The 20,733-nt window shown below is 63.0% G+C and overlaps 3 protein-coding genes across 3 annotated transcripts; 1 reads left to right on the top strand and 2 right to left on the bottom strand.

The window, feature by feature from the left end:
• Positions 1-119: 119 nt before the first annotated feature.
• Positions 120-6,427, bottom strand: STX5 (syntaxin 5). The gene is made up of 11 exons (XM_082300428.1): positions 6,339-6,427; positions 5,947-6,136; positions 5,551-5,624; positions 5,239-5,294; positions 4,775-4,845; positions 4,544-4,660; positions 4,398-4,454; positions 2,805-2,880; positions 2,629-2,729; positions 2,400-2,521; positions 120-990 (listed from the first exon to the last, which is right to left on the bottom strand). Exons 2-11 carry the CDS (start codon positions 6,115-6,117, stop codon positions 831-833), a joined length of 1,005 nt encoding a protein of 334 aa, XP_082156554.1. The 5' UTR covers positions 6,118-6,136; positions 6,339-6,427; the 3' UTR covers positions 120-830.
• A 1,097-nt stretch (positions 6,428-7,524) lies between these two features.
• On the bottom strand, positions 7,525-14,114 carry NAA40 (N-alpha-acetyltransferase 40, NatD catalytic subunit). Its single transcript, XM_082300468.1, has 8 exons — positions 14,038-14,114; positions 12,513-12,608; positions 12,361-12,413; positions 11,899-11,994; positions 11,257-11,415; positions 11,090-11,173; positions 10,149-10,226; positions 7,525-7,803 (listed from the first exon to the last, which is right to left on the bottom strand). Exons 1-8 carry the CDS (start codon positions 14,041-14,043, stop codon positions 7,668-7,670), a joined length of 708 nt encoding a protein of 235 aa, XP_082156594.1. The 5' UTR covers positions 14,044-14,114; the 3' UTR covers positions 7,525-7,667.
• Positions 14,115-15,716: 1,602 nt separating this feature from the next.
• On the top strand, positions 15,717-20,468 carry RCOR2 (REST corepressor 2; the record flags this gene model as incomplete). Its single annotated transcript, XM_082300433.1, has 12 exons — positions 15,717-15,834; positions 16,237-16,293; positions 16,372-16,452; positions 16,841-16,893; positions 16,961-17,122; positions 18,023-18,147; positions 18,213-18,282; positions 18,769-18,960; positions 19,054-19,131; positions 19,240-19,297; positions 19,464-19,660; positions 20,205-20,468. The coding sequence occupies 12 exons, from the start codon at positions 15,717-15,719 to the stop codon at positions 20,466-20,468; spliced, it is 1,455 nt and encodes a 484-aa protein (XP_082156559.1).
• Positions 20,469-20,733: the final 265 nt, after the last annotated feature.

Here is a 20,733-nt window from a genome sequence, read left to right as displayed (position 1 = left end):
GCGGGGTCACGCGCGCACGCGCAGCCGCCGCCGCCCCTCCCGGAAGTCCTGAGGTCCCGGGTTCGAGTCCCGGCCCGGGAAGAAAAACCACAACGCGCGGTGAGGGAGGGGTCCGGGGGTTTATTGGGGGGCCCGAGGGGTTCACGGGGGCTGCAGCCACCCCAAAGGCTCCCTGCACGGCTCGGGGCGTCCCCAGACCCCCCCCCTGGCGGTCCCAAGGCTTTAACGGGGCTCTCCTGTTCCCACGGGGGTCCTGCAGCCCCCCCCTTGAATTTAACGGGGTCGAAAATGGGGTCCGCAGCCCCTTTTGGGGCTGTAATGGGGTCTGCAGCCCCCTTTTGGGGCTGTAATGGGGTCTGCAGCCCCCTCAGAGGGACCCCCATCAGTTTAATGGGGTTCACAGCCCCCCCACGCTGGGGGTCCCGAGGTTTTCATGGGGGCTGAAGCCCCCAGGGGGTCCCCGAACCCCCCCCCCGCGTTTCTGCCGAGCTCCACCCCCCCCTTCCTGGGGGTCCCGGGGCCTTAACGGGGCTCCTGCAGCCCCCCCAAGGCCAATGGGGGTCACAGGCCCCCCACCCTGGGGGGTCTCACAGCTTTAACTGGGCTCCCCCCAGCCCCTTCCGGGGGTCCCCAGCCCCCTTTTGGGGGTCCCATGGTCCGTGGGGGGGGGTCCCCGCAGCATTCCCGGGATTCCCAACCCCCCCCCCCCCCGAGGGCCGGGGGACCCCCGGGAGGGGGGGAAAAGGGGGGGGGGGGTCCCGGCCCCGTGTCCGTGTCCGAGCCCCGCAGGGCTGAGTCCGTGTGGAAAAACGGGGGAAAAAGGAGGAATTTCAGGCCAGGAAGACGACGAAGACGATGAAGAAGATGATGAGGATGAGGAAGATCTTCACCATCAGCCACCGGTTGGACGTGACCGACTGGAAATATTTGAGGATCTCCCCGTGCGCCGCCTCCACGTTGAGCTGAGCGTCCTCCACGCTGGAGTCGATCCTGGGGGGAAAGATGGGGTCAGGAGGGGGGAAATGGGGGGGAAAAGGGGGGGAAATTTGGTGGAAAATTGTGGGAAAAATGGGAGAAAATTGTGGAAAAATGGGGAGGAACGAGGGGAAAATTGGGGGGGAAATGGAGGAAAAATGGGGGGGAAAAGGGGGAAAAATGGGGGGAAAGGGGGGAGAAATTTGGTGGAAAATTGTGGGAAAAATGGGAGAAAATTGTGGAAAAATGGGGAGGAACGAGGGGAAAATTGGGGGAAAAGGGGGGGAAATGGGGGGGAAATGGAGGAAAAATGGGGGGAAAGGGGGGGGAAATTTGGTGGAAAATTGTGGGAAAAATGGGAGAAAATTGTGGAAAAATGGGGAGGAACGAGGGGAAAATTGGGGGGGAAATGGAGGAAAAATGGGGGGGAAAAGGGGGAAAAATGGGGGGAAAGGGGGGAGAAATTTGGTGGAAAATTGTGGGAAAAATGGGAGAAAATTGTGGAAAAATGGGGGGGAAAAGGGGGAAAAATGAGGGAAAATGGAAGGGAAGGGGGGGGAAAGTGGGTGGAAAATTGTGGGAAAAATGGGAGAAAATTGTGGAAAAATGGGGAGGAATGGGGGAAAATAGGGGAGGAAATGGGGGAAAAATTGGGGGAAAATGGGGGGAAATGGGGGGGAAGTGGGTGGAAAATTGTGGGAAAAATGGGAGAAAATTGTGGAAAAATGGGGAGGAATGGGGGGAAAAATGGGGGAGGAAATGGGGGAAAAATTGGGGGAAAAGGGGGGGAAATGGGGGGAAAAATGGGGGGAAAGTGGGCAGAAAGTTGTGGGAAAAAAGGGGGAAATATGGGAAAACAGGAAAATTGTGGGAAAATGAGGGAAAAAATTGTAGGAAAGTGAGGGAAAAAATTGTGGAAAAATGGGGAGGAATGGGGGAAAATGGGGGAGAAGGGGGAAAAATAAGGGTGAAAGGAGGAAGAAAATGAAGGAGAAAGAGAAAATAGAGAGGGAATAGGGGGAAAATGGGGAAAATTGTGGAAAAATGAGGGGGGGAAGGGCAAAAATTGGGGCGAAGAAGGGCGGAAAGGAGAGGGAAAACGGAGAGCAAAAGGCGGGAAAATCTGACAAAAAATGGGAAAAATGAGAGGAAGAAGGGGAAAAAAGGAGGGAAAAAGGGGAAAGATGAGGAATGAAGAGAAATAAAGGAGAGTGAGGGGAAAGAATGGGGAGGGGCGAAAACAGGGCAAAGGGGAGCTGGGAAAAACTGGGAAAAAGGGGGGAAAACTGGGAAAAAATGGGAAAAACTGGGAAAAAAGGGAGAAAGAAGAGGGGAAAAAGGGGGGAAAAACAGGGAGGGGAGGGAGGAAGGAAACGAAGGGTTCAGGGGAGTCTCAGGGAAGGGAACGGGGGGGCTGGAGGCACCTCTGGATCGTCTCCTCCTGCTCCTTGACCATGTGGGCGAGCTGCTGGAAGATGGAGCCCAGCTCCACGATGGTGGACTCGATGTTCTGCATCGTGTCCGCCCGGCTCTGGATGTAGGAATCCTGTGGGGAGCCCAGGGGTGCCGTTGGGGTTGACAGAAATCCTTCAAAGCTCTTTTTTTTTTGGTGGGGTTTTTGGTTGTTTTGGGGTTTTTTTTTTTCCTGCCCACCTGCTCGTCCAGGAGCTGGAGCTGCTGGCTGGTCCTGCTGTCCATGTCGATGGCCACGGCCCCCGAGCGCTGGGGCTCGTCCTGGAGCACGGCCGGGCTGCCTGGGGGGGCAGGGGGCAGTGAGGGAAGGAGCCCCCCCAGATTCCCCCTCTCCCAGCCCCGATCCCGGCGCTCACCGAGGTTGTTGGCGGCCAGGGCGGAGACGGGGGCGCGGGAGAAATGTTCCCGACGGCTGCGCTGCTGCTTCAGGTTCTGGGGGGGAAAAATGGGGGGAAATGGGGGGGAAAGGGGGAGAAAATGGGGGGGAAAGGGGGAGAAAATGGAGAGAAAATGGGAGGAAAATGGGGGGGAAATGGGGAGAAAATGGGGGGGAAATGGGGGGAAATGAGGGGGAAATGGGGGGGAAAGGGGGAGAAAATGGGGGGGAAAGGGGGAGAAAATGGAGAGAAAATGGGAGGAAAATGGGGGGGAAATGGGGAGAAAATGGGGGGGAAATGGGGGGAAATGAGGGGGAAATGAGGGGGAAATGGGGGGGAAAGGGGGAGAAAATGGGGGGGAAATGGGGGGGAAAGGGGGAGAAAATGGGGGGGAAATGGGGAGAAAATGGAGAGAAAATGGGAGGAAAATGGGGGGGAAATGGGGAGAAAATGGGGGGGAAAGGGGGAGAAAATGGAGAGAAAATGGGAGGAAAATGGGGGGGAAATGGGGGAGAATGGGGAGAAAATGGGGGGAAATGGGGGGGAAATGGGGAGAAAACGGGGAGAAAATGGGAGGGAAATGGGGAGAAAATGGGGGGGAAAATGGGGGGGAAAGGGGGAGAAAATGGGAGGGAAAGAGGGAGAAAATGGAGAGAAAATGGGAGGAAAATGGGGGGGGAAATGGGGAGAAAATGGGGGGGAAATGGAGAAGAAAATGGGGAGAAAATACGGAGAAAATGGGGGGGAAATGGGGGAGAATGGGGAGAAAATGGGGGAAAATGGGGAGAAAATGGGGAGAAAATGGGAGGAAAATGGGGGGGAAAATGGGAGGGAAAGGGGGAGAAAATGGGGGGGAAACGGGAAAAAAATGGGGGGGAGAAAGAAGGAAAAAAGGGAGAAAAACGGAGGGAAGAGAGGGGAGAAAAGGGGGGAAAAGATTGGGAATGGGGGGGGAAGAGGGGGAAAAATGGGGGAAAAAGGGGGAAAATGGGGCAGAAGGGGGGAAAAAGGGGAAAAATGGGGCAGAAGGGGGGAAAAAGAGGGGAAAAAATGGGGGAAAAAGGGAAAAAAATGGGGGAGGATGGGGGGAAAAGAGGGGAAAAATGGGGGAGAATGGGGGAAAAATATTGGGAATGGGGGTGAAAGAGGAGAAAAAGTGGGGGAGAATGGGGGGAAAAGAGAGAGGAGAATGGGGAGAAAAGAGAGAGGAGAATGGGGAGAAAAGGGGGGAAAAATGGGGAAAAAAGAGGAAAAAATGGGGGAGGATGGGGGAAAAAGAAGGAAAGAAAGAGGGGGAAATGGAGAGAAAAGAAGGAAATAAAAGAAGTTGAAAGAAAAGAAGAAAAAGTGGTGAGAGAAAAAAGGGAGAAGGAAAAAAAGAGAAAAAAAAAGAGAAAAAAAAGGGGGTAGAGGGAAGGGAGGAAAACTGGAAAAAACCAGAAAGCGTAAAAACAAAAGAACAAAAGGGGAAAAAAACCAAGGAAAAAAGGAGAAAAAGAAGAAAAATGAGAGCAAAAAAGGAAGGGAAGAAGGGAAGGAGGGAAGGAGGGAGGGCGGGGCCGCAGCGCTCACCTCCGTCCGCACCTCCAGCACCGACTTGAAGTCGTTGGACATCGAAGCCAGTTTGGACTGGGGAGGGAAGGGGGGGGTCAGGCGGCGGGGGGGGGTGGGCAGGGGGTCCCTGTGCCCCCCCCGGGCCCCCCCAGGCCCGGCCCCACCTGCAGGGACACCACCACGCTGTTGGAGTGGCTCTGGCCGTGGCGCCCGGCCGGGCCCCCCCGCGCCCGCACCAGCTCCTGCAGCTGCGCGATCTGCTTGTTGAGGCTGCCGATGTCCTGGGGAGGGGGCAAAAAGGGGCAGGGCACCCCAAAAAGGGTCAGGGGCACCCCAAAAAGGGTCAGGGGCACCCCAAAAGGCGCTGTGGGGGAGCTCTTGGCCCCCTCCCTCACCTGTTTGATGATGTACGTGAGCTCCTCGATCTCCACGGATTTGTCATCGAACAACGACTTCCGCTTGGCCACTGCGGGGGGAGGTCAGCGAGCCCCCAGGACCCCCCAGGACCCCCTCTAGGACCCCCAGACCCCCCCCTAGGACCCCCCAGGACCCCCTCTAGGACCCCCAGACTCCTCCCAGGACCCCCCCAGGACCCCCAGACTCCTCCCAGGACCCCCCCTAGGACCCCCAGACCCCTCCCCAGAACGCTCAGACCCCCCCTCCAGGATCCCCAGACTCCTCCCCAGGACCCTCAGACTTCCACAGGACCCTCAGACTCCTCCCTGGACGCCCCCCCCAGGACCCCCAGACTCCCCTAGGTCCCCCCAGACCCCCCCCAGGACCCCCAGACGCCCCCAGCCCCCCCAGGACCCCCCCAGGACCCCCAGACGCCCCCAGCCCCCCCAGGACCCCCACTCACGGATAGTCAGCTTCTCCAGCTTGGCGAAGGTGTTGCTCAGGTCCTTCCCGATGCGCCTGGGGGGGGGGATGGGGCTGTCAGGGATGGGGGGGGGGGTCCCAGAGCCCCCACCCCCAACACCTGGGGACCCCCAAACCCCAATTCCCAGGGACCCCACCCCTCTCCTGTCCCCCCAAACCCCCCCCGGGGATCCCACCCCGCTGTTTCTGAGCGTTCCAACCCCCTCCCATCCCCCCCCTCACCTGGAGACCCCCACCCCCATTTCTGGGGACCCCCAGCCCCCCCCCGGGACCCCCCGAGCCCCCTCCTCACTTGGCCATGAGGCTGAACTCGCTGCGCTGCCGCCCGGGCCCGGGGGCTGCTCTGCCGGGCTGGAGCCCCCCATCCTGGGGGGGGGGGGGAGAAGAGGGGGGTCAGGGGGACCCCCGGGGTTGGGGGGGACCCCCAGAGTGAGGGGGGGGCGGGGGGGAGCAGGGGGAGACAAGGAAGGGGTGAACGGGCTGGGGGGAGGGGGAGGGGAGACAGCGGGACCCCCATTGGGGGTGAGGGGGAAAGGGGGGGGGATTTGGGGACCCCCGGAGGGGGAAAGGGGGGAACCCCCGGGTGAGGCCGGGAAGGGAAAATGGGGAGACCCCCGGGGTGAAGGGTGGGGGGCACGGGGGGGTCACGGAGGGGGGGTCCCGGGGGTCTCCGCCCCGCCCCGCCCACCTGCCGGCCCTGAAGCGATTTGCAGGCGAAGAGGAACTCCTGGGTCCTGTCGCGACACGACATGACGGCGGCGGGCGGGGGCTCCGGGGGGGGCACGGCCTGAGTCTGGGGGGGCCCCAGGTACACGCCCGGTTCCCGCTGCCTAAGGCCGAGCCGGCGCCGCGCCTGCATCGGGGCTCATCGCCTGCGGCTGCGGGGGCCACCGGGGGGGTCACACCGGGGGGGGTCACACCGGGGGGGGGTCACACCGGGACCCCCGGCCCGGGACCCGCGGGAACCACCGGGGCACCCCCCGCACACCGGGACCCCCCCAGAGCCCCGGGCCCCCCCCGGGAGCTCCCGGCCGGGCCGAGGGGGGGTCCCGGCCCCGCCCCGCCCCCGCCGCCCCTCACCGTGGGCTCGGGCCGGGCCGGACGCCGCCACCGGGACCCTCCGGCCGCGCTGACGTCACCGCCACGTCGCTTCCGCCGGAAGTGCTGCCGGAGCCCGGAACAGGAACCCCGGCGCTTCCGGGAGGGAACGGAGAGAGGCCACGCCCCGAAGGGGCGGAGCTTGTTGATCACACCCATAGCGGCAGGTCACGCCCATAGCAACGGGGGCCCATAGCAACAGGCCACGCCCATGGCAACGGGGCCGCGGCTCGGGCAGGGCCGGAACGAAGCGGCCCCGGCCCCAAACCGGACCGGGAGCCGCGGTTCCGCCGCCCCCACAGACCCCGCCCCACGGAGCCCCGCTACCGGCGGAGCCCCGCCCCCAGCGGCAAATCCCGCCCCGGAGACGATTTGGGCGGTCTGGATCCGCCCCTAGCAACAGGCCCCGCCCTTAGCAACCGCCCCCCGTTAACCGGCGGCTTTTCCCCGTGCCCCTCCCGTGACGCCATCGCTGACGTCACACCCGCGTTCCGGCGCGGCGGGACCCGACAGAGAGCGGCAGAGGCGGAATCCGCGGCCTTTATTGGGGCGGGGGGGACGGGGAGGGTCCCGGGGGGGGCGGCGATCCCCGGTGGTCCCGGCGCTCCCCGCTGGTCCCGGCGGGGTTGGTCCCGGAGCGGCGGCGGTCGGGCCCGCGGGCTTCACTCCCGTTTCTTGTAGTCGTCGAAGTGCGCGAGCACCCAGGCGGCGGGGCCGAGGAAGGAGACGAACATGGCCACGAAGCCCACGGCGCTCTCCTGCGGGCACAGCGCCGTTAGTGCCGCCGCCGCCTCCCCCTCCCCAAGGTCACCGCCCCGCGCCCCCGCCCCGCGCCCCCGCCCCGCGCCCGCCCCGCGCTCACCGCCAGGCCCAGGGGGTGCTGCGGAGGCCCCGAGACGAGGCCGCGCGGGGCCGGGCCGGGCCGGAGCGCGGAGCGCAGGAGGGAGCGGGCGGCGAGAGCGGCGGGCGGCATGGCGGCGGCGGCGCTGCTGTGACGTCACTTCCGGCGCGCTCCGTAAAGACGCGGCCGTTTCCTGACCGCGCCCCCTCATTTACATACCCACCCCTAGGCCACGCCCCCCCGCAGCACCACGAGCCTTTTAATTAAAGTTTCCTCATTATTTATTTCCCGCGTACAAAGAAAACCGCTGATAAAACAAAGGCAAGGTACAAAGGAAAGGGCGAAAATCCCCTCGCAGCCGCAGCGTCCGCCTGTTCCCGGCCAGAAGAGGCGCGGAGGGAGGATTCTGTCCCCAGTTCGGGGGGTCCCCCGCGGGCCCCGGGGGCGTTTTTTGGGGGGTTTTTGGGGGCTCAGTGGCAGCAGCCGGCGCAGGGCCCCCCCCCGGGGTGGGGGTCCCCGAACCTGGTGCTGCGGCTCAGGATCTCGTAGGAGGAGTCGTCCCCGCAGCAGCCGGACACGCTGGGGGAGGTGGCGTCCACCTCGAACCTGGGGGGACAGGGGGGCACGGGGGGTCACCCTAAACCCCCCCGACCCCCCCAGTGTCACCCCGAACCCCCCCAGTGTCACCCCCCAAGCTGGCAGGGGGAGGGAAGGAGCGGGGGAAAGGCTGGAGGAGGGGAGCACCCAAAAAAAGGGTAAAAACGGCCCAAAAAAGGGGTAAAACGGCCCAAAAAAAGGGGTAAAACGGCCCAAAAAAGGGGTAAAAACGGCCAAAAAAAGGGGTAAAACGGCCCCAAAAAAGGGGTAAAAACGGCCAAAAAAAGGGGTAAAACGGCCCCAAAAAAGGGGTAAAAACGGCCCCAAAAAAGGGGGTAAAAACGGCCCCAAAAAAGGGGTAAAACGGCCCCAAAAAAGGGGGTAAAAACGGCCCCAGAAAAAGGCAAAAGCGGCCCAAAAATAGAGGTAAAAACGGCCCCAAAAAAAGGGTAAAAACGGCCCCAAAATAGGGGTAAAAACAGCCCCAGAAAAAGGCAAAAGCGGCCCAAAAATAGAGGTAAAAACGGCCCCAAAAATAGAGGTAAAAACGGCCCAAAAAAAGGGGCAAAGACGGCCCAAAAAAAGGGGCAAAGACGGCCCAAAAAAAGGGGCAAAGACGGCCCCAAAAAAAGGGTAAAAACGGCCCCAAAAAAAGGGTAAAAACGGCCCCAAAAAAAGGGTAAAAACGGCCCCAAAAATAGGGGTAAAAACGGCCCAAAAAAGGGTAAAAACAGCCCCAGAAAAAGGCAAAAGCGGCCCAAAAATAGAGGTAAAAACGGCCCCAAAAAAAGGGTAAAAACGGCCCCAAAATGCCAGGAAAAGGAGTTAAAAACCGCCTGGGAAAGGGGGGGTTAAAGCCCCGGGGAAATGGGTTGAAAACCCCCGGGAAATGGAAAAATGGAAGAACGGGAAATGGCTTAAAAATTCTCTCACAATTTGGATTAAAAAGTGGCAGAATCGGGTTATGGGAAACAGAAGGAGGAGGGGGTTGGAAAAATGATGGGAAAAGGGGAAAAGTTTTGGGAAAAGGGATTAAAAATGATGAAAAGGAAGCAGGGGGAAAGGACTTGGGCAAGTGGTTACAACCCTAAAAAATGGGTTTAAAAAACACTCAGGAAAGGAGCAAAACCACCCAAAAATGTGTTAAAAAAATGAGCAAAGGGTTAAAAAAAGACTCCTCAGAAATGGGACCAAAAAAACCTAAAATGAGCTTGAAATTCCCCCCGAAAAGGAGCAAAACAGCAAAAAAATGGTTCCAAATAAATACAGAAAAGGGCAAAAACTTTGGTTTAAAAACACCCAGAAGAGGTAAAAACCTTTGGAAAATCAAACACCTGGAAAGAACAGCCCTAAATGGGTTAAGAAAAGCAAAAAAGGGTTCAAAATGCCCCTAAAAAACCGGCAGTAAAACCACCTGCAAAAAAAAGAGACCGGAAGGGTTTAAAAACACCAGAAAAAGGCAAATCTTCCCCAAAAAGGGTTTAAAAATGCCAGAAAAAGGCAAATCTTCCCCAAAAAGGGCTTAAAAATGCCAGAAAAAGGCAAATCTCCCCCAAAAAAGGGCTTAAAAGTTCCATAAAAAGGCAAATATTCCCCCAAAAAGGGCTTAAAAATGCCAGAAAAGGGCAAATCTTCCCCGAAAAGGGCAAATCTTCCCCAAAAAGGGCTTAAAAATGCCAGAAAAGGGCAAATCTTCCCCCTAAAAGGGGCTTAAAAATGCCAGAAAAAGGCAAATCTCCCCCCAAAAGGGCTTAAAAATGCCAGAAAAAGGCAAATCTTCCCCAAAAAGAGCTTAAAAGTTCCAAAAAAAGGCAAATATTCCCCCTAAAAGGGGCTTAAAAATGCCAGAAAAAGGCAAATCTTCCCCAAAAAGGGTTTAAAAATACCAGAAAAGGGCAAATCTCCCCCAAAAAGGACAAATCTTCCCTAAAAAGGCCTTAAAAGTCCCAGAAAAAGGCAAATCTTCCCCAAAAAGGGCTTAAAAGTTCCAAAAAAAGGCAAATCTTCCCCCGAAAAGGGCTTTAAAATGCCAGAAAAGGGCAAATCTCCCCCAAAAAAGGCCTTAAAAGTCCCAGAAAAGGGCAAATCTCCCCCAAAAAGGGCTCTCAAACCCTTCCAGAGGGGTTTCTCCCCCCTCCTCCAAGCCTGGGTGTCTCCCCCCCCCCCATTTGGGGTCGTGGCGCCGAGGGGGGTCCCGAGGGGGGGGTCCCGAGCACCCACCTCTGTCGCCGCCCCTGCCCCGCCTGCCCGCGGCGCCCGGCCCCGGCCACTGCAACGACAGTCGTGCCACAGCTGTTACCTCCCGGCGGGGATTTGGGGGCAAATCGGGCGGTTTTGGGGCGGGCAGCACTTACTGCAGCGCCTCGCGGAAGAACTGGTAGGCGCCGTGGTTGTGCTTGAACACGGTCAGCATCACCTTCTTCATCTGCGTGCTGGGGGGCACGGGGGGCACGGCCCCGGAGCGCTCGGTTTCACCTCGGCAACGGCCCCGCCGAGCCCCCAAACTGCCCCGGTTTCACCCCAAAACTGCCCCGGTTTCATCCCAAAACTGCCCCGGTTTCACCCCCAAAACTGCCCCGGGTTTGATCCCCAAACTGTCCCGATTTCACCCCAAAACTGCCCCGGTTTCACCTCAAAACTGCCCCCGGTTTCATCCCCAAAACTGCCCCGGTTTCATCCCCAAAACTGCCCCGGTTTCGCCCCCAAACTGTCCCAATTTCACCCCAAATACAGCCCCAGTTTCACCCCAAATACAGCCCCAGTTTCACCCCAAATACAGCCCCAGTTTAACTCCCAAACTGCCCCAATTTCACCCACAAACTGCCCCGGTTTTACCTCAAAACCAGCCCAAATTTCACCCCCAAACTACCCCAATTTCACTCCAAATACAGCCCCGGTTTCACCCCCAAAACTGCCCCGATTTCACCCCCAAAACTGCCCCGATTTCACCCCCAAACTGTCCCAATTTCACCCCAAATACAGCCCCAGTTTCACCCCAAATACAGCCCCAGTTTAACTCCCAAACTGCCCCAATTTCACCCACAAACTGCCCCGGTTTTACCTCAAAACCAGCCCAAATTTCACCCCCAAACTACCCCAATTTCACCCCAAATACAGCCCCAATTTCACCCCCAAACTACTCTGGTTTTACCTCAAAACCAGCCTCAATTTCACCCCCAAACTGCCCCAATTCCACCTCAAAACCAGCCCCAGCTTCACCCCCAACCCCCGCCCCCAAACCCCCCCTGTTTTCCCCCAAAACCCCGCCCCGTTTCTGCCCCGAGCCCGCTGTCACCTGTTGGCCACGAGCTGCAGGATCTGCAGCAGGAACTTGCCCAGCCCGCGCCGCCGCACTCGGCTCTCCAGCTGCACCTCGTAGCTGCGGGACAGAGCCCAGAGAACCTCTCAGGCACCACGAAAAGCCCCGAATCCGGCGGATTTCGCCCCAAACCCGGCGCTCACCAGTACAGGACCTCGTCGCCGCACTCGACGTCGAAGCGGAAGTGGGAGAAGGCGACGGGGCCGGCGCCGGCCTCGCGGGCCAGGAGGTACCAGGCGCGCTCGTCCCGCAGCTCCTCCCGCTTCTCCCGCTCCTTCCAGCCCCACTCGCTCTGCTCGTACCTGCAGCGGGGGCAAACGATGGGATTTGGGGGCAAAGAAATGGGGCTGGGGGCAAAAAAATGGGGTTTGGGGCAAAAAAAAACAAAAAAAACAAAAAAAAACGGGGATTGGGGTGGAGAAGAAAATCGGGGATTTGGGGGAAACGGTGGCAAGAATTGAGGTGGGAAATGTGAATCCCAGGAAATCACCAGGGGGAAAAGTCAAAAAGCCAAAAAGTCAAAATTGCAGGGTGGGAGAATCCACCCATTTTGGGGTAGGGGAATCCATCAGTTGCTGGATTCCCCACAGATTTTGTGAGGACAAACCCCAGAATTTTGGGAGCGAAGCCAACCCGCACCGTGATTTCGGGGATGCGATTCCTCCCTCCCGAGTTCGGGGTGCTGAACGCCCCGGAAATCCTGGCAGCAGCACCTCCTGGGGGGTTTGGGATCGGGGGGAGCCGAGTGTGACAGCGGGGTGGTGGCAGGGCCAGGGGACACTCACAGCGTCTGCATGTTGGCCTTGGTCAGCTCGAAGGCCCAGTCGAGGGTGGACGGCTCCAGGCCGGACACGCGGCGGCACTCGATGGACACGTTCAGGCTGCGGGACAGGCCGGAGGGGACACGGTGGTGACACCGGGAACGGGCTGGGGGACACCGGGAACACACCAGGGATACTGGGAACAACCTTGGGGACACTGGAAACGTGTCAGAGGCACCGGGAATGGCCCTGGGGGACACCGGGAATGGCCCTGGGGGACACCGGGAATGGCCTCAAAGGTCCTGGAAACACCAGGAACCACTTCAGGGACATCAGGAATGACCCTGGGGACACTGGGAACCACGTGGGAAGCCCCAGGAACAGGCCAGCAGCAGCAGGAACCACCTGAGGGACACCGGGAACCCCCTCAAAGACCCTGGGAACGCCAGGAAGCGCCTCAGGGACGCCGGGAGCGCCAGCACTCACCCGTTCCTGTCGTACTTCTTGAACACCGGGAAGGCTTCGAGGGGATCTTGGAGCTGGAAGAGACCAAAGAGCGGCCGAGAGCCAGCGGGGCCGTGGCGGGGTTTTCACCGATTCCGGGGTTTTTCTCCCGTTTTTTTGTTTTCCACACTCACTTTGTTGGCGGCCTCGACCTTGGCGCAGACAGCGGCCATGGCCGCGCGCTCCTCCAGCCGCCGCTGCTTCTTCTCCTTGGCTTTGCTCGACTTCCTCTGGGGGGAAAAAAACGCACCAAAACCCCGGGAATTCGCACCAAATCCCGGTGATTCCAAGCGGCGCCAAAGCCCCGCCCACCAGCAATCCCAAAAGATTTGCCCCCAAAATTTGCGCTCGTCAAACGGCACCGATGCGGAGTTGGAGGTGAGGAGAGGGGAGCTGTCCCAAAATCTTTGGGGAAAAGGGGTTTTGGGGATAAAACCAGTGTTAAATTTGTCATATCCGTGTGGGAGTGATGCTGCTGGGATGATCCACTTTGAAGGGGTTTTTCCCCAAAATCTTGGGGGTTTTAGGTGGGACGAGGAGGCAACACCAAGCAGCGGCCACATAAAATTGCCACTTTTAGTGTTTTTTCCCGGAATTTGAGGAGTCCGGCCCAAGGAATAAGCCAAATGTGGGTGATTTTACCCCAAAATGAAGGATCCTGCTGGGATCCCTCCAAATCCCCGGTCAAAGCGGGACTGGAACTCCTGAGCTTCAGCTCCACCAAAGTAAAAGAAGCACACCCAAAAACGAAGATTTTACAGGAAAAGCAGTAGGTTGGGGAGGGGGACAGGGTGAGTGTCCCCCCAAAATACACCTGTCGGTAGTTTTGGTGGGAATTAAGGTGTTTTTGGGGGCTTGGAGCAGCCACCACCTGCTGCTGGCTGGGATACGGTCACTAAAATGTCCAGGTTTGGGTCATTTTGGGAGAGAACGTGGAGATTTCCCAGCAGTTGGGGTTCATGGGTGGGTGGGAGATCATGGGAGGTGTCTGGGGGAGCACAGCCCCAAACCCAGCTCGGAGACCCCCAAACCCCCTGAACAGCCCCAAATCCCCCCCCCAGACCCCCTCTAGTCCTGAGCACCCCTCTCCACACAGCCCCCAGACCCCCAAATCCCCTATAATAGCCCCAAACCCACTCAGAAGATCCCACCTTTCCTCGTGGGAACCTCAAATTCCCAGGAAAGGTTCTAAGACCCTCACAGAAGCCCCAACAACCTCAGATAGCCCCCAAACGTCCCAAATTTCCTCATAGCAGCATCCAGACCCCTCGTAGAGACACAAGCATCCTCCTAAAAGCCCCAAACTACCTCAGACAACCCCAAAACCTGACGGAAAGTCCCAAACCCCCGCATAGGAGCCCCCAGTCCCCTCACAGAACCCCGTATCTCCTCACGGTAGCCCTGTATCACCCCAAAGAGCCCCCCCATCCTCTCAGACGGCCCCAAACCTCCTCAGAGAATCCCCGTAAGGCCTCGCGGCGACCCCCCACCCTCTCAGACGACCCCGAATTCCCTCGCAGAACTCCCGTATCCCTTCGCGGTTACCCTCCACCTTCTCAGGCGGCCCCAAATCCGCTCAGCGGCGCCTCGCAGGCCCCACCCCCGCTCTCTTTCCCCTCAGGCCGAGCCACCCCCCAGGCGCGGCGCGGTCCCGCTCACCCCCATAATGGCGGCAGCGGCGGCTCCTCGCGGCGCGGGGGGCGCGGGGGGTCTGAGGGGGCGCGCGCGGGGGGCGCGCTATTTATACGGGGGGGGGCGGGAGGGGGGCGGAGCGCGAAGCGCGCGAGCCCGCGGCCGGCGGCCAACGCGCAGGCGCAGAGAGGAAAGGGGCGGGGCGAGAGGGGCAGCGGCGCGGGCGGGGCCTCTGCGCGTGCGCGGGAAGGGAGCGGGAGGTGCGGGGGCGGCGCGAGCGTGGCGGCGGCGCGGGGCGCGAAGGCGGCTCGGCGCTGATTGGCTGAGAGCGGAGGGGGCGGGAGCGCGGGAGGCTCCGCCCCCTGCGCTGAGGGGAGCGGGGCCGCCATGGTGGGACTGGGGGGTCCCAGAGACCGCGACGTGGCCCTAAAACAGCACAACAGAGCCCGGTACGGCCCCGCGGATCCCGGTACGGCCCGAACCGGCACAACAGACCCTGGTGCGGCCCCACGGATCCCGGTATGGCTCCGCGGATCCCGGTACGGTCCTAAACCGGCACAACAGATCCCGCTATGGCCCCACGGATCCCGGTACGGCCCCGCGGATCCCGGTACGGCCCGAACCGGCACAACAGAGCCCGGTACGGCCCCACGGATCCCGGTACGGCCCCACGGATTCCGGTACGGTCCTAAACCGGCACAACAGACCCTGGTGCAGCCCCACATCCCTGGAATGGCCCTAACCTGGCCCAACATAGCGTGGTACAGCCCCACAGACCCCAGGATGGACTGACAAACTTCAGCTTGGCCACATAAGCCTGCCCCATAGCCCTCGGTTCACCCTATAGCCCAGCCCTGCAGCCCTGCCCCATAGCCCTCAGTCCGCTCCATAGTCCTGCTCCATAACGCAGCCCTGCAGCCTGGCCCCATGGTCCTTGGGCTGCCCCATAGTTTGGCCCCATGGCCCTGACGGAGAGGCCTCAGCCCACCCCATAACCCTGCCCCACAGCCTGCCCCAAACGCTCCCCCAGTGGGGATCACCCCACAGGACCCCAGGTGTAGGGGGCTGACGGGGGATGTGGGGCAGCCCCATGGCCCCCCCAGCCCCACAGAGGGACAGACCCCAGCCCCACAGCTGCCCCACAGCCCCGTAACAGCCCCCTGAGCCCCCGGCAGCCCCTGACCCCCCCAGCCCCTTTGTCCCCGCGCTGCCCCCGGCCCTTTGTTCCCCCCGGCCGCACGCGGGGGGTGCCGCTGACCGGAGCTCCAGCCCCACAGCCGGTCCCCGCTCGCCCCCCGCGCCCCCCGGGCCCCCCGAGCCGGCGCGGAGGGGTACGGGGGGCGGGGGGGCCGTGCTGAGGCCGGGGGAGCTGGAACTACTTTGGCACCGGGAGGCGGCGGCAGCGGCCGGCGGCGCTTTGTGTGGGCTCGGCGGGCTCGGGACCCCCGCCACCCCCGGCCGGGACCCCTCCCCAAACCCCCTCAGCCTCACCCCTGTCCCGGGGGGTGTTTCCCCTTTCGGGGGAGGGACCCTCCCGTCCGCCCCGCGTCCTCCTCCCCCCCTCCCCAAATTCCCACGCCCCCTCCCCAATCCCGCGCTCGGGTTAAAGTTTGGCGGGGGGCGCCGGGGCCGAGCCCCTCCCCCGCGGGGCCGTGAGGGGATCCCCGGGGGGCTCGGGGGGTTCCCCGCGCCGCTCCCCCCGGGCGATGCCGTCGGTGATGGAGAAGCCCTCGGGGATCCTGTCCCGCAGCCGGGCCAAGGCGGGGGGCGGCGCGGGGCCCCCCCACTCCGAGGACGAGGCCAGCGAGGACGAGCACGCCCACGGTGAGTGCCTCCCCCCCCAAAAAAAGACCCCCGCACCTGCGTCCCCCCAAACCGCAGGACACCCCCCGTGTGTGTCCCCCCACCCCCCCCCCAAACCCACACGCGTGCCGGGGACACCGCGTTCACCCCGCGTGTTTATTTTGGGGGGGACGGGACAGCGCTCACGTCACCCCCCGCCCCCCCCCGTGGGGTTTGGGTGGGTGGGGGGGACACACGGGGACATGGGGGGGGAACAAAGCCCCGTCCCCATTGTCCCCGGCCGCCCGCGTGTGCGCGGCCACAGCTTTGTTCGCCGGCGGGGAGGGGGCTCGGCCGCGGCCCCCCCAGCCCGCAGCCCCCGGGGGGGGCGGTGCGGACCCCCCCGGTAACCCCCGGCCCCCTTCTGCCCCTCCCTCCCCCCAGACAGCATGATCCGGGTGGGGGCCGACTACCAGGCAGTGATTCCCGACTGCAAACCAGGTAAGGAGGGTTTGGGGAGGGCCTGGGGGGGCTTTGGGGGGTGTTTCCCCCCCCGTGTGACCCCCTGTGCCCCCCCAGAGAGCCCCGCTCGCTACAGCAACAAGGAGCTGAAGGGGATGCTGGTGTGGGCCCCCAACCACTGCGTGTCCGACGCCAAACGTGAGCCCCCCTGACGGGACCGGGGCGACCCTTCGTGGGAGGGGGCGTCTGGGATGGCCCCCACCCCCTGGGCCCCCCTTTTGCTCCCCCAACCTCGCCTTTGACCCCCAGCCACCCCCTTTGCCCCCTCCCAATCTCCCCTTAACCCCCTCAGCTTCCCCTTGACAAGCCCCCTGTACCCCCCCCCGCCCCTTTGGCCCCCCAACCCCTCCTGTACCCCCCAGCCCATCCTTTACACCCCCAGAACCTCCTCTTCACCCCCCCAATCCCCCCTTGCCCCCCCGAACCCTCCCTTTACCCCGTTCCAGCCCTCCCTTTACCCCCTTTGCCCCCCAACCCCTCCATACCCCCCCAGACCCCTCTCACCCCCCGAACCCCTCCCCCCCAGTGGACAGGTACATCGCCATGGCCAAGGACAAGCACGGCTACAACATCGAGCAGGTACCGCGTCCCGCCCCGCAGCCCCCCGGGTGCCCCCGGTGCCCCCCTGACCCCCCGCGCCCCCCAGGCCCTGGGGATGCTGCTGTGGCACAAACACGACGTGGAGAAGTCCTTGGCTGACCTGGCCAACTTCACGCCCTTCCCGGACGAGTGGACGGTGGAGGACAAGGTGCTCTTCGAGCAGGCCTTCAGCTTCCACGGCAAGAGCTTCGCCCGCATCCAGCAGATGGTGAGACCCCCAAAGCTGCCCCCCAAAACCCCCTCACAGGGCTCAGCCTCCCCCTCCCTCGAGGTGGTTGGATCCAGCCCCGGCCGGCGGCTTTTTGGGACCCCCCCGGGAGGGTCGTTGCTCCCGTGGGACCCCCGGGTGTCACCCGGGGAGTTTGGGGGGGCTGGGGGGTCACAGGACCCTCACGGAGGTGAGGAGGTGGTACCTGTGCCACCCCCCCCGTAGGGGATGGTACGTGCCACCCCCGACCCCCCCCCATAGGGGATGGTACGTGCCACCCCCTGACCCCCCCCCATAGGGGATGGTACATGCCACCCCCTGACCCCCCCCCCATAGGGGATGGTACATGCCACCCCCTGACCCCCCCCCATAGGGGATGGTACGTGCCACCCCCTGACCCCCCCCATAGGGGATGGTACGTGCCACCCCCTGACCCCCCCCTCCCCATAGGGGATGGTACATGCCACCCCCTGACCCCCCCCCCATAGGGGATGGTACATGCCACCCCCTGACCCCCCCCCCCATAGGGGATGGTACGTGCCACCCCCTCCCACCAGGTGGTGCCTCCCCCCCATTTCTGGGGGTTCCCCCTGATTTTGGGGGTCCTGACCCCCCTCATCTTTAGGGGTTCTCCCCCCATTTCCCCCCTCCCCATTTCCAGGGGCTCCTGCCCCCCCGTTTTTAGCGGTTTCCCCTCTTTTCTGTGGGTTTGCCCCCCCATCTCAGGGGTCTTCCTGCACCTTCTCTCCCCCCATCATAGGGGTGACCCCCCCTTCCCTTCACCCCCCAGCCCATCCTTGAGACCAAATCGCCCCAAAACTCCTCCTTTTTCCTCTCAAACCCCCCTAAATCCCTCCAAACCCCCTAAATCCCCCCAACCCCCCTCCGATCCCCCCCCAGCTCCCGGACAAGCTCATTCCCAGCCTGGTCAAGTATTATTACTCCTGGAAGAAAACCCGATCCCGCACCAGCGTCATGGACCGCCAGGCCCGGCGCCTGCTGGGCCGCCGGGACCGCGAGGACAGGTACGGGACCCCCCGAATGCCCCCCGGCCACCCCCAAAACCCCCAGCTCACCCCTGGCCCCGCAGCAACGACGAGGCTGACGAGCACCGACCCAACCCCGACGGGGACACGGAGCCTGCGGACCCCAAAAAAGAGGTTTGGGGGGCACGGGGGGAGCTGGGGGGGTCACAGGGTGAAATGTGGGGGGTTGTTCTCAAGGGTGGGGTGACCAGTGAAGGGAGGGGGGAGAACAAGGGGGGAGAGGAGGGAAACCCCCTAAATATGGGGCCAGACCCCCGAAAAATGGGGGTGAGTCACTGAAAACATGGAAGGAAGATCTAAGGGGGGGGGAACTCTCTAAAGATGGTGTGGGACGCCCAAAATTGGGGAGAATCCTTGGGAATTGGGCGAAATCCCTGAAAACAACGAGGGGGAGCTGGGAGGGGGCGGGGGGTCGGGAGACCCCAAAAAAGGGGGGAAAACACCCAGAAATGGGACAGGGGCGGCGCCACCTGCTGGGCGGGGGGGGGGAGAGCAAGGGTCGGGGCGGGACGTACCAACCCCTGTAGGGGGGATTCCCCAGCGATACCCGACTGAAGCAATTAACCGGAGGAGCCGATTAACGATCCGAGCTAATTGCAGCCGTGCTACCCCAAGGCGGGGCCGCGCAAGGAGCCGCAGTACCGGCACCACCCCCCGGCGCGGCAGCGGCGCCGCCCCCCCCGCGGGATGCGCCTGAGCCGCGAGGACGTGGCCGAGGTCACGGCCAACCCCGACCTGGGCGCGCGGGCCCTGCGCCAGCTCGACTGCCAGCTGGTGGCCCTCAAGCGGCAGGTAGCGGCCACCCAACCCCCCTGGGGACGCCTGAACCCGCGGGACCCCCCCCCCCAGGGCCCGGGGTGACCCCTGTGTTCCCGCTTCCCGCAGGTGCAGCGGATCAAGCAGATCAACAGCGGCCTCAGGCAGGCGCTGGACGGGGGCCTGGAGGGGCTGCGGCCGCCTGAGGTGGGTCCCCGTGTGCCCCACGGTGTCCTGGCCTGGCCTGCGGTGTCACACCAGCCCCACCCGCCGTCCCCCCCAGTTCCCCAAAATCACCTTCAATCCCCCCCCCAGGGCAATGGCAAGTTCAGCTCCCGCTGGACAACGGATGAGCAGCTGCTGGTGGTGCAGGGTGAGCGTGTCCCCCTCGTTAGCCTAATTAACCTCCTCAGCCCCCGTGTCCTCTGTCCCTCACTGCCCCGTCCCTCACTGCCCCTGTCCCTCACTGCCCCGTCCCTCACTGCCCTGTCCCTCACTGCCCTGTCCCTCACTGCCCTGTCCCTCACTGCCCTGTCCAGCCCTGCGCCGTTACGGCCGCGATTTCCCGGCGGTGGCGGCCGTGCTGGGCAACAAAACGGCGGCGCAGGTTCGGAGCTTCGTGCTGGGCCCCCGGCGCCGCCTTGGCCTCGAGCGGCTCCTGCGGCAGCGCCAGGGCCGGGGGGAGCCCCCGACAGCCCCCCCCGGGGACCGCCCCGAGCCGGAGGAGGACGAGGAGGTGAGGAGGGGCTGGGGCGGGGGCTGGGGGTGGGTCTGAGCTGCCAACTGGTCCCAGTCCCCGTCCCAGCCCTGTCCTGGTGCTGGTCCCCATCCCAGTCCCGCTCCCAGTCTCTGTCTGGGTGGTTGGACTGGGCCCGGTCCTGATCCTGGTGCTGGTCCCAGATCCACATCAGTGCCAGGCCCTCCCCCTGCCCGTGACCCCACCCCAATCAATCAATCAATCAATCACACCCCAATCGATCAATGACCATGCCCCGCCCACTCCACAGCCCCACCCTGGCCCTGCCCAGCCCCCTCCCAATCTTAGCCCCACCCCAGCCCTGCCGGGCTCCGCCTCTCTCAGGTGTTGATCATGGGCGTGTCTGGCCTGGCCCCACCCTGGCCCCACCCAATCCCAGCCCTGCCCATCCAGGCCCCACCCAGCCCCGCCCATTTTGGCCCCACCCCATCCCAGCCTGCCCCATCCCAGCCCCACCCATTTTTGGCCCCATCCCAGCCCCGCCCAGCCCCGCCCATCCCAGCCCCGCCTCTCTCTCCCACAGGTGCAGATCACAGGTGTGTCCCACCCGGCCCCGCCCCCGCCGCCCTCCTCGGCCCCGCCCCCCGGCGCAGCCCCGCCCCCCTCGCGCCCGCCGGCCCCGCCCCCTCTGCTGCGCCCGGCCCCGCCCCCGGCCCCGCCCCCCGCGCTCCCGCGGCCGCCGCCCCCCCTCCAGCCCGGCCGGGCCCCGCCCCCGCTGCTCCGCCCCGGCCACGCCCCCACCGCCAGGCCACGCCCCCCCGCTGCTGGCCACGCCCCGCCCCGCTGAGCGCCCCCTGCTGGGCCGGAGGAGCGGGGGGTCCCGGGGGGACCCCGTTTGCAATAAAGGTATTTTACTACAGCGGCTGCGAGTGCTGGGGGCACTGGGAGCACTGGTCTGTACTGGGCAGGGAGGTCTGTAGTGAGCGCCCAGGCCCGTACTGGGAGCACTGGTCTGTACTGGGCACGGGGCTCTGCCGCAGGACCCCAACCACCCTCGGGCACCACTCGGAGGCCGCGGATCTTTCTGGAAAGTTTTTAATTAGAACCTGGAA

Source organism: Coloeus monedula (genome assembly GCF_965178545.1).
Source record: "Coloeus monedula genome assembly, chromosome: 39".
In the NCBI taxonomy this organism is placed as follows: domain Eukaryota; kingdom Metazoa; phylum Chordata; class Aves; order Passeriformes; family Corvidae; genus Coloeus; species Coloeus monedula.
This window is presented reverse-complemented; position numbering and strand designations above follow the sequence as displayed.